The sequence below is a fragment of the Podarcis raffonei genome, chromosome 1 (assembly GCF_027172205.1).
Source record: "Podarcis raffonei isolate rPodRaf1 chromosome 1, rPodRaf1.pri, whole genome shotgun sequence".
Taxonomy (NCBI): domain Eukaryota; kingdom Metazoa; phylum Chordata; class Lepidosauria; order Squamata; family Lacertidae; genus Podarcis; species Podarcis raffonei.
Genome location: NC_070602.1, coordinates 91,985,988 through 91,999,017, shown reverse-complemented (window position 1 = coordinate 91,999,017; position 13,030 = coordinate 91,985,988). Strand labels below are relative to the sequence as shown.

The 13,030-nt window shown below is 41.7% G+C and overlaps 1 protein-coding gene across 8 annotated transcripts in view; it reads left to right on the top strand.

The window, feature by feature from the left end:
• The window catches only part of MYLK (myosin light chain kinase), a 180,148-nt gene extending 169,909 nt beyond the window's left edge, over positions 1-10,239 (top strand). For all 8 annotated transcript variants that reach the window (XM_053404081.1, XM_053404091.1, XM_053404099.1 and 5 more), the window contains 5 exons: positions 2,568-2,720; positions 5,076-5,199; positions 5,903-6,032; positions 7,840-7,971; positions 9,508-10,239. In XM_053404081.1, the coding sequence (XP_053260056.1) occupies positions 2,568-2,720; positions 5,076-5,199; positions 5,903-6,032; positions 7,840-7,971; positions 9,508-9,755 (787 nt within the window). In that variant the 3' untranslated portion in view covers positions 9,756-10,239. The remainder of the gene's footprint in view (positions 1-2,567; positions 2,721-5,075; positions 5,200-5,902; positions 6,033-7,839; positions 7,972-9,507) is intronic.
• The last annotated feature ends 2,791 nt before the right edge of the window (positions 10,240-13,030 follow it).

Here is a 13,030-nt window from a genome sequence, read left to right as displayed (position 1 = left end):
GGGGAGACTGCCTCGGTATTTCAGGGATGCGGTAGTCATGGCAACATTCCCCTCTCCCTCCGCGCTTCTCCTCCGCCCGCGCTTCCTGGTGTAATCCAATCGCAAGCACAGCCTTGGTCAGCTGATCCATCGACTGCAGGCGGGGCGCGTGGGAAAGCTCGTCCTTCACCGTTGGGGACAACCCCTCCTCAAACAACATTTGAATGGGCGCCGAGTCTAGATCCCACCCGAGCCGGTGGATCAACATCGCAAAACGCGACCAGTACTCTCTAACTGATTGGCTCCCCTGCTTGCACCACATCAGTTCCCAGCGAGTCACATTTTGCTCCACTTGGCTGGAGTACATTGCATCCGTCGCGCCAAAAAATTTCCTAAGGTCCTTCAAGGCAGTGTTTTGCGTCACCATTAGAGGCCTGACCCATTCCCGGGCGCCATCCTGTAGATGCCCAATGACATATGCGACCCTCTCCCCATCATCAGCAAAGTCATTATGCTGCAGTTCCAAAGCGTACTCTATTTCCGTCCGGAACGTGTTATAGTCTTGGGGCTTCCCCCCAAACTTATGTACCAGTCCTGGTACCTTCCTTGCGACGGGGGTGGTTCTGACCTGTCCATCCTGCACCTGCCTTTCTTCTAGCCGCGCTGTCAGCAGAGCTACATGCTGTTCCAAATCTCGGTTCCTCTCCACCAGATTTTGCACTCCAGCTGCCTGCTCCGTGGCGCCTGCTCCCCCGGTTTGGCTCATGGTGCTGCCTGCCTGTCGCTGCGCACAAGCAACTTCAGGGACTGTCAGATTGCTCTAATGGTTATGGGGTTGCTCGTGCGTAAGTTGCCGCCACTCCTGGGTAGGTGGCCTGGTTAAACCTTTCCTGGCTGGACAGCCCCTCACTTCGTGGCTGCTCAGTCGCTGGCAGAATCCGACAGTGGGTGTTTCTTCAACCTTTTCCAACATAAAAGTTGTTTGACGCCCAGTCTCCTCTTAGCCTCCCTGCGCGGAAGCCTTCTGCGCAGGGTGGGCGTGGGTATTGGAGGACCTGTGCTCTCTCCGCTGGTGTCCAGTGAAGAGTCTCTGAGCCTGCTCTCCGCTTCCCCCATTGGCCCCCCTCCATCCCTGGTGTCGCGCTGAATTTCTTCCCCAACAGGAGACCTGCCTTTCTCCCTACTTGGCCCCTCTCCAGCATCATCGTGGAGCCTCTCCTCCTCCTCTCGTTCCGATGGCAGTTCCCTGACAATGTGCTTTGATCCTCAGAATATGCATTGGCTTGCCACAGGAATGTCTCGTGATGGATTGGCTACCTTAATGCACTTAATGTACTCCATTCACTCTGGCACTCATCACGGTCCTCCGTGTGCCTGAAGAAGTTTAGTCATGCTGGCCACATGACCCAGAAACTGTCTGTGGACAAATGCCGGCTCCCTCAGCCTGAAAAGTGAGATGAGCACCACACCGCATAGTCGCCTTTGACTGGACTTAACCGTCCAGGGCTTCTTTACCTTTACCTTTATTCTGTGTCAGTTTTGCTGGTGCTCAATCATAGGCCCATTCTGTTCCATTCTTTGCAGACTTCATATATAAAAAGCATGAAAAATCCACATGTAAGTTGTATGCATTTATTGTAAAATACACATTGCTCAATGCAGTTCAATGAATTTCCCCCTAAAATCCTGACATAACTGTACAATACATGTTTTTGTTGAAAACCTTTGGGGGCCAAAACCATAGTACTAAATATGACGAAGCACACAATCCAACTGATAGGTAAAGGTAAAGGTACCCCTGCCCGTACGGGCCAGTCTTGACAGACTCTAGGGTTGTGCGCTCATCTCACTCAAGAGGCCGGGAGCCAGCGCTGTCCGCAGACACTTCCGGGTCACATGGCCAGCGTGACAAGCTGCATCTGGCGAGCCAGCGCAGCACACGGAACGCCGTTTACCTTCCTGCTGGTAAGCGGTCCCTATTTATCTACTTGCACCCGGGGGTGCTTTCGAACTGCTAGGTTGGCAGGCGCTGGGACCGAACGACGGGAGCGCACCCCGCTGCGGGGATTCGAACTGCCGACCATGCGATCGGCAAGTCCTAGGCGCTGAGGCTTTACCCACAGCGCCACCCGCGTCCGAGAATTCAGCTGATAGTTTTAAGCAAATTTGGGAATGTTAAATTGGGTTGGTCTGGAGCAAATAAATTCCCCCTTCATCGCTAGTAATGACATACATTGCTTTTGTGTATGCTTAGTAAGTACTTTCTGTTGAGGGAAAACATCCACAACTAAAAAAAGAGACCATCATAGTTTTTTGGTTCCCTCTAGTGGGTGAAAAATAGAATTATTATTTTTGTTCAGCAGTTGACAGATTTCAAACCCAACACTGACTAGCAGGGGACACATCACATTATGATGTTTTTCCTGCAGCTTGCCTACAGGGAGATTTTGGAAGCATTGTGTTTACCTTTGTGTACATACAACTGTTGGATGTATAGATTTGCAGATAATAAATATGTGTGTTCCTCATAGGGTTTTAAACTCAAAACTTCGATAATTTTGAAATGCTCTTGTTCTTTTAAACCTCAGGGTCAGTGGACTTTCCCCTTTCATGGGAGACAATGACAATGAAACTTTAGCCAATGTTACCTCAGCCACCTGGGATTTTGATGACGAAGCTTTTGATGAGATCTCAGATGATGCCAAGGATTTTATCAGCAGCCTTCTAAAGAAAGATATGAAGTAAAGATGCCTTATGTGCAATTCCTTTCATGTTGCTTTGTTGACATGATTGCCTCTCATGAACTTGTGGGGATAATTGCATAGAAGCCTCAATATTATAACTGTTCTGCTATCTGCATGTTCCTATGCTGAAGAACCATCATTGAATCAATGTTGACAAAATTTGTGGAAGAGCTACACTTGAGTGCTTGTCTAGTCTTTTCTCTTTATCCATGCCAAAGTTGATATACTAGTAATCCAATAGGCAAAATATGTACTATATATGCTTTTGGGAGAGGTACTGTATGCCATTTTCATATATAAACAAATTCAAGTCCCAAATTCTGCAAAAGTATATATGAATGGCTACTGTGAAACCACATTTTAAAATATAAAGTTACAGTGGCTTTAAATAATCTCCTATAAATAGTAATAATCCATGTTGCCAATTTACTAGCATATAAAGTTTACAGAGATAATCAAGTTTATCTGAAGGAGTGTGTTATATGCAATATAATGACCACTGCTGCTCTGTCACTAAAGAAGAACATGTTTGTGTAATTGAATACATCTGTTCATGTTGCTAGTTCATCAGAATTTCTATTTCAATAAGCGTACTGTTTATGTGCATACTATTTTAAGGCAACCATTAGGTCATGTGTGAATGATACCTAAGTTATTCTTGATGGTTTTAGTGCAACTTACTCTTTACACTGTTAGATGGATGTGCCCACTCCGGCGAGAAAATGCTGATCCCAGTGTGTGATGGGAGTATCTTTCTTTCTTTCTTTCTTTCTTTCTTTCTTTCTTTCTTTTATTGATTTATTAATTGCCTTCTAAACAACCATCTCACAGCAATTTACACTAAAGGTGATTAAAAACAGTTGCAAACACAATAGACTATCAAATACATTTAAAGACCAAAACCATTCAAAGTAGACACTCATGGTAAATGCCAGTTTATCCAGTTGGGAAAGCCTGTGGAACAAACATTTTCAGCTGTTTCTCGAAAGTGCAGATAGTGAGCGCCTGTCTTATCTCACCAGGTATGCTATTCCACAGAACAGGCATCCACACTAAAAGCCCTGCTCTGAGTGACTGCAGTGTGGGCTTCTGTGATCTTTGGAACTTTCAGGAGAAACTCTCCTGCAGAGTGCAGCTATCTGCTATGTGTATAAGGTCTCTCAAGTAACCTGGCTCTGAGCTGTATGGGGCCTTATATGCACCAGTGGCAGATTGGCAGCCAGTGTGAATTTCGCAAGCAGAGTGCTATATGCTGTTGGTAGTTTCCCCCCACGAACAATCTAGCCTACAGGTAAAAAGGTAAAGGGACCCCTGACCATTAGGTCCAGTCGTGGCCGACTCTGGGGTTGCGGCGCTCATCTCGCTTTATTGGCCGAGGGAGCCGGCGTCATCTGGCCAGCATGACTAAGCCGCTTCTGGCAAACCAGAGCAGAGCACGGAAACGCCGTTTACCTTCCCGCCAGGGCGGTACCTATTTATCTACTTGCACTTTGATGTGCTTTCGAACTGCTAGGTTGGCAGGAGCAGGGACCGAGCAACGGGAGCTCACCCCGTCATGGGGATTCGAACCACCAACCTTCTGATCAGCAAGTCCTAGGCTCTGTGGTTTAACCCACAGCGCTACCCGCGTCCCTAGCCTACAGGTATCCATAGGTTAAATGTGATTTTTATGCCAAATGTTTCTGCAATTGGTACTTCTGGATAAGTGTGCCTTCATCCTCTTGACAGTATGTGTCAGTCTCAACAGAGAAGGGTGTTGAGAGGCTGATACACCTGGTAGTATGCAGTGTCCTTGAACAATTAGTTCCAGTTTGTTCTAAAAGTATAGAGTCACACAGTTGAGCAAGAATAATTCCTTCATCAAAGGGATTTGACTCCTGGGTCAAGGACTGATCAGGCTAGGGTAGGAAAGAGTGAGCAATCAAATCAGGCACTCAGGCAACCCAAGCTAATTTAAGGCATGGTGTTTTTTCATCAATGAAGGTATGCCTAGCAGAGGCACTATCTCGCCCTCAGGATTGTGGGTGCCTGCCACCGTAATGCGGGCTCCTCCAAAAACGGACGCGACGTTGCACATGGTGCGTTTGATGTTACATCCACCACATGCAGGCATGCGCAAGTGATGTCACACATTCGCATTGTGGTGGCGGCCACTCCTCTTTGTCGTCCTCCTCTCCGCAGCCAGCGAGACACCCTTTTCTGCGGGGAGGGGCTTGGACTCAGAGGCAACTACTTATAGGAGATAATTGAATGATCCACGCTGTTCATGGAAAAAATAGAGAGAGCTCAATTGTATGTTAATACAATAGCAAGTTCATTGCAACCCTGACTTTGTTTTCTCTAAACTCACAGGGACCGGTTAGATTGCTCCCAATGCCTTCAGCATCCTTGGCTGCAAAAGGACACCAAAACCATGGAAGCCAAAAAGCTATCGAAAGATAGAATGAAAAAGTACATGGCTAGAAGAAAATGGCAGGTAATATAGTGGAGAGAAAAGTGGGCTGCAGGTCCCCCATACCTTCCATTTCTAAAGTTTGTGATGTGGGGAACGATGAGGGAATAAAGGGCCTTTTGTTATGAAGAACATACATATTTTGCAGGAAACATGTTGGAAGATGGGAGAGGTAGATTTTCAGTTACCCTTTTCCTAACCCATGTCCTGCAAAGCACATAATCACTGAGCTCAAATGCATATCCTGTGCAGAGCTTGTGGGAAACGTCTCCTGAGATAATAATGGGATGGGAAAATTCTCTCTGAGTCCTCATTTTGGGGCAATTGAAGAAGACTGAAAACTGCTCAATGCTTTTATTGGAAATAGCAGCAAAGACGACAGGGAAGGTGGGGATCGATGTTCATGCCTTTCAGAAATGTGGGTGAAAAGTTTTTCTGTGAGGTTTTTCTATTGACTCCATACCTGTTCATTTCTATTTCTCCTTCTGTTCTCGTTCCTTAAATGGAAACTTTAAATATTCCAGCTGCTTCAGTAATGCTCTGGCTTCCTGACTCTGCAAGCTGCCCAATATTGGCTGTGGAAATCTTTGCTAGGTATCTTTGTCTCCTGATACTCATCAAATGGCCTGACACAATTGTGTGGTTTCTTCACTACGTAGTTTATAAACATTTGGGGATCAGTAATCACAAGAATGGATTCACTAAGCATTTCTGGGTTAAATTTCAGAAAACAGGGAATGCGGTTCGTGCAATAGGAAGACTATCATCTATGGCAATGATATCTGGCCTGAGTGGGAGGAAGTCATCTTCAAGCTCACCAACAAGTCCTGTTAATGCAGAAAAGACAGAAGCTGAAGGTACGAAAATGTTGATATGGTCTGAACACATACTTATGTGTCCTATATGACTTCCAAGATTTGAGCAGATATTTTAAATCCATAGTAAACAGTATGTACAGCCCTTGTAATTAGTAACCGGAATATTTTACAACTCTAATTATGAATGTGTGTAAGAACGAAGTTTATGTAAGTTTTAAATCTTTAAATTAGTGTTTGTGTAAAGACTGTGTGTGGGACGTTGAGAAAATAATCAAGATCTGTGTGAAACGAAATGAGCAACAGCAAATAGTACATGAAGGACTTACCGTACTTTAATCCTAACCAATAAACAAGTGTTGATGAAGCCAGGTGAACTGCTTTGTTAGGTGAGGGGAGGGAATAAACATTAGTACTTCAAAGCATCAAAAGAGCATTAGAAGGCAAATGATTAAAGGAGGCTTAGTTTTTATGAACAGAATAATTAGGACAGGTGCCTTGGACTCAAGTGCTGCACTGCTATGGGAAACAAGCCCCTCTTGGAGATGACCAGGCTGTAAGATCTGGACTCCATCTAAACTCAGGTGTAAATATGAGAATAAATCATATTTCTTAAAGCTACAACAGTCTCTGGTGCATCTTGATTCTCAAAGGAACACAAACCCTGGGTGAGTGCCTGGAACCTCCTGGAATCTTGCTACCACTCGGCAGAGAGTTGGGGTGGAGCCAACTTTTGTTACCATATACAGTACTGTATGTTCAGCACAATTCCCATGCAGATCCTCCTGAATAATGAAAAATTACTAGGACATGTTCCTGGAGGTATGCTATATTGGTATTTAAGATCTCAGTTTAACCTGGGAAGATCATCAGTAGACTGCTACAGCCATGACAAGATGCTGTACAGATGGGACACATATACGTATCCGACACACTGGCTTTATTGTCTTTTCGGTGCCTATTGAAGACCTTCCTTTTTCAACGAGCTTTTTAATTGGAATTTTTTATCCCTGCCTGTATCTGGATTGGGAATTTATATATGAAATTGTTTGTTTTTGTTTTTATTGATAAATTGCTTCAAGTAGTTTTATTGGAAGCAATTCATAAATGAACATATAGATGGATATTGAGCCCTTTTAAAATAACTCTCATATGCTTCCTTTATGTAAAAAAGAAATGTGGCATATAAAGAACAATAAACAATCTTAAACAGCAGTCTTATTATTAATATCAGTGTTCTGAAAACACTTATTGAAATAGTTTCAACAACTTACAATGTGATGTGATGTACATGTTTTAAATTGCAATTGCCTTAAGCCACAGCCAGCATAGCCAATGATCAAGGATGATTAGAGTTGTAGTTCAAAACATATGAAGATCATCAGGTTGGAGAAGGATGAGTGTGTAGTGAGCCATTCTGTGACTGCCCTTGAAAGGCCATAAGCTATGATATCCCCCATATGACATCATGATATCACTACACAGTTTACAGAATAGTTGCTATGATGAATCATCATTAATGCTAATAAAATATTTTTGTTTGCGTAAGCACGGAGTAATATTTACTGGGAAGTGTCCCAAGGAGCTCACACTTTTTTCCATGTAAATTTGTTTATGATTGAACTGTGAGAATGCTGCTCAAATGAAATTATGTCCTTATGCTACTGAAAAATAGCTCCACCATTAAAGACTATCATGATGTGCACACAAAGCAGACTTCCATGAACTTCTGCACTGTTGCTGAAAGTAAAGGAAGACTTTGATGGTGATGATTAGGCCACTAAAACAAAGACCCTTCGCCAGAGAAACTTCTATATAAGTTTAATGGATCTTTGTTTACTTTGTTTAGATGAAGCTGCTAGTGCTCTCCTGGAAGCAGTTGATGAAGAAAGGTCCCATGTGAAGCCATATTTCTCTAAAACAATTCAAGATATAGAAGTTGTGGAAGGCAGTGCTGCTAGGTTTGACTGCAAAATTGAAGGTACTCATCATAAATTTGGATGACTATTTTCTGCTATCAACATACCATCTTTCTCTGTGTTGCTTCATCAGTGTTTTTCACACTAGTATTTTATCTACCCATAAGCCACTTTATTTTACTCTTCAGGTACATCTTGATGCTCCACTAAATGGAATCACATATTAATAAACAGTTATGCCCAGCTAACCAGAGACAAAGGACACAGGCTGTGTATTTGAGAGAGTTTCAATTGGAATTATTATTATTATTATCATTATCATCATCATCATCGTCATCGTCATCGTCATCGTCATTGTCATTATCATTATTTCTATCCTGCTCATCTGGCTGGGTTTCCCCAGCCACTCTGAGCAGCTTACAGCATATATAAAAACATAATAAAACATCAAACATTAAAAAACAGAATATCTTATACAGACTATAACCAATAAATCAATAGAAACATAAACATTAAAAAAATCTGTTTACATTTATACCCAAATTAAAATAACTGCCAACCCCAACTAAATATTTAACCAACCCCAACCCAACAAAAACAAAACAGTGGAACCAAAATTAAAACCGTTCTAAACCACTTTTGCCAGTTGTTCTAGCAATATCCTTCTGGCCTCCCAGGAGTCTCTTTTAGCTGTTCATGGTGAGTCTGGGCCCTGCCCCCTAGGCCAGATCCTTGCAGAAGGGAGTGGTCTTCCTTCTAGCACTCTCAGCAGCAGCAATGAAAAGCTGTTCTGGAAAAGAAGGCAAGCTCCTTCACAGAATGTGCTGTGATTGATCATGCTCAAGTTGTTGAGTGTCTAAAAATGGCTTCAAAGTGCAGAGGCATAATACATAATCCTATGTTGCTCCATGCTGATTAAGTTTTACGAGACTGTCATGTGAAGTGAGACTCAATCTTTACACTCAATCTTTACACATTCAGCTAGACGTGTATGTTGCAAATTCACTGTTATCTCCAAGTGATTTGCAACATAAACATAGACATGGACTAGGCAAAGAGAACTAGCTGCCACTTTGGCACGTCTTATTGTAATATATATGTGTGTGTGTTGTGCTGCAGTTTGAGTGACTGCCAGTAGGCGCAAGCTGCAGGATGCCAACAGCAGGTTGGAGCGAATGGGCAAGCAGGTAGCCCAGGCAGGCATTTCCAAGTTACCCCTGCCATAATTGTTGCTGTCACTGCCATAACCTGCCTACCCTCTTGCTTGCTCACATGGGTACAAAACAGCGCAAGGGAAGCCTACGGTCTGAACAGGTAGCCTGGCTGAGAAAGCGCAGAGAGTAAACAGACAGCCAGGTAGGTGAACAGCTGAGGCAGGATGGGCCGTTGACAAGGGGGGGTTGGGGGGTTGGTGAGCAACATGAGTAGAAGCAGCAGTTCCTAGTGTCAACCAAAATTAGGTTAACAGATGCACATGTGCACACATATCCCTTCCCAATATTAGTGTATCAGCCCCTTAATGTGAACCAGTCTTTTAAGGATAAGCATGCAAAAATAGTTTTAAGTTGCTTGACTTGTTGCACCTGCTGTTCTTACAGGTTACCCTGATCCAGAGGTGATTTGGTACAAAGATGACCAATCTATCAAGGAGTCCAGGCACTTCCAGATAGACTATGATGAGGATGGCAATTGCTCTTTGACTATTTCTGAAGTCTGTGGGGACGATGATGCCAAATACACCTGCAAGGCAGTTAACAGTCTTGGAGAAATAACTTGTACTGCAGAACTCATTGTGGAAACAATGGGGAAAGAAGGGGAAGAAGAAGAGGAGGAGGAAGAAGAATGAAATCAAGATGGGGTAGAGATACGGAAAATTACCCAGTAAAAGACTGTTTTTAAGGCTTACACAGTGTAACATTAGGTCATTTTTTCCTGTTTTTTCAGCACAGTCGGCTGATAACCTGTTTGTTTTATTTATGGGCATTAACTTGAATTCGCAAGCTTCAGTTTAGTTTAAGTTAAGGCATCAGTTGCATTGCCCAAACAATCAATGTGAGCAACACCATATGAAAAGCTAATCTGCAATTTTAACAAGAGTCCACAATTTATTTGTTGAACATGCTGATCAGGAGAGGGGGACTGAACAATTGCGCTAATTGTTCCATCAACCAATACAACAGCTATGGAGAACTTGGAATACTTCAGAGCCAATCCTCCCGATCATGTCTGCACGTAAGTCTCCTAGCATCAGTGGATCTTATATGAATGTATTTTGAGAACACTGAGCACAATCTAGCAGAAGGCTTACCTGCAAAGGGCCACTAAAAGAACGAGAGCTGCACAGAATAACTTGTCAAGCATATACACAACACAGTTATTTTGCCATCATCCCGTAGAATGTTTGCAGCATATTTATAAGTGAAGACTCCCCCACAGCAGCATTTCAGTTTCTGTATCTTCTTTAGTTCTTCCTCTGAACATTATCATTCGTAACTGTAATTCAGAATAACTAAATTTATGCAAAATAATTATCATTGGAAGAGAATGAATTAAGCTTAAATCTAAGCATTTCAGCTTAAATGTAGTGTAGGTTTCCTTCTCTGAACAGTAAATGCACATTTTCCCATTAATTTGTTGTTGCCAGTTGAGCAGTAGATCTTCTCCTCAGTTACTCTTTCTCCAGACGTGCCAGTTGTTACCATGACATTAGTAAGAGCAAGAAAAAGCTGGTTTATGGCGATTTCCAACCATAACAGCTGGTACACTCAAGATTTGATACTCAACCACAAACTATCCAAAATGTTGTGTAAGCATTGGTGTGACAGCTTCTCTTGACTGCCTTATCTGTAGGTTATATAGTAATTGACTGGCTTTCTCCCCACAGCTGCCAAACAGAAATGGTAACCAAAAGCAGTCCTATGTTACCTTACCTGATGGCAGATTACCGCGTGGGCAACCAAGATAAATACAGAACTTTGCTTATTGAACTGAAAAGGCATATGTGCTGCTGCAAAGCAATATGTTGTGTAAAATCAATGATCGTGTTCAAACTCTGGTTTGAAACCAACTTCCAAAGCCATGTTTTAGCAGTATCTGTGAGGCTAATGACTTAAAATTGAAAATCAGCACAATCAATAATAAAATGTGATTCTTCCTCAAACTGATTAACACATTTAGATTTACTGACATTGCTTTTCTTTCACAGTTAGTTGCAGTCCAGAGGCCATGAAAAGTTACATTTAATCAATATGTCCACTGTAAGCACATCATTCCAGTTGTGTGGCTTTTCCCTCCCTCACTTTATTTGTAAGATGCAAACATTTTAAGTGTAACAGTGATTTCTTTTTTTCTTAAAAAAAGTATACAATGAAGATTACTTTAGCTTACTAAGGCAAAGGGGAGAAATTAAGTGTACTTTAATACAGATGTATACGGTATCATGTTTTGATTGTTTGATATTGCCTAATGTTATGTGTTCTATATTATTTGCTCATCTGCCTGTTGGAATGCAACATTCTATATATGAGGCTCACTCACTATTGCTGTGGGTTTTTATAACTGCTTTTGCTGTTTCTTGCTAGGAGGAGGTTACCATCGTGTCTTCTTTTTGAATGGATAAAGAACTTTTGTTATAGTAAACACAATAATTGCCAGTTTGCCACACATTCTTATAAGGTTTTTAGTATTATTTAGTGCATACAGAGCGTTTTGTCACATTTTCAATGTGTTAAGAAAACAATGGGGTGTATTTTTTGTATACCATAATTAAAAATATGCCAATGATTTCTTAAACCAAAAGAGTTGCAAGATATGAGAACACTACAGCTGTAGTTACTCACAATTTCTCAATAAAGAAATACCACAAAGCATGCTACCATTTGCTCATTTGTTTAATCTTACACCCAGAACTTTTGTTGCAACATGGTTCTCTACCTTCTATGATCGTTGCTCTTGATTACACGTCACCTAATTTTCATAAATCCTACTTACTAATAATATTTCCCATTTGTCAAGCAAGGTAGTAAGTTATTTTCTCACTCTACCCTCTTCTGTCCAAACACGTCTCCTTCATCAGTTGGTGAGGTAGTTCATATGAAACTCCATAAGGGGCACTAAAAATATCTATTTATGCTAGAAGAAATTCCCATAGAAGCAACTTTTATAGTCACAATAATTTTAATGAACAGAAGTCATGGATGCTTTAGTTGACATTCCTAATTGCAGGGGGTTGGACTAGATGACTCTCAGAGTACCTTCTAACTCAACAATTCTATGCTTCTACAGTGGTACCTCGGGTTAAGTACTTAATTCGTTCCGGAGGTCCATACTTAACCTGAAACTGTTCTTAACCTGAAGCACCACTTTAGCTAATGGGGCCTCCTGCTGCGCCGCCGGAGCACAATTTCTGTTCTCATCCTGAAGCAAAGTTCTTAACCTGAAGCACTATTTCTGGGTTAGCGGAGTCTGTAACCTGAAGCGTATGTAACCTGAAGTGTATGTAACCCGAGGTACCATTGTAGAAGGTTGCACATGATGCCATTTCCCCATAGGATTGGTTCACACATTACAAAATTCATTTTTGTATTTGAAATTTGTGTGGAAATTGTAGGAAGGTTTAGATATTATATGTATGTATCAGTATTATATTTGTATATCAACATTTTTCACTTGAAGTAAAAAAAACTGCAGTTAAGGCTGCTAACCAAATAAACAATATTTATGTTTTAGTTAAATAGCAACATACAAAAAATCTGTATATTACTCAAAGGCCAAAACTTTAACACAAAAGGCTGATTGAGATACTAAAAAGAATGTGAAACAGCATGCAATTTAATTAATGTTACCTATTCTGTCCTGAGACCTCTCTCAATCTGGATAGATTTCAACAAAACTCCACAAACCTCTCATACATAGATTTATTGAAGAGAATCAAGGCACATGTAGAAATATTACTCACATTCCAATAGGCTGTTCTTTATAGAGTTCATGGAGTTATAGAAGAAGGAAGGAGTTCTGGGAGGAAGGGAGATTTCTTCCCTCTGGGCAGAGCCAATGGAAGGGAGGTATTTTTCTGCTCTAAAGGTTTTAATTAATCAATTTACCAGTAAAAACTTGCAGATT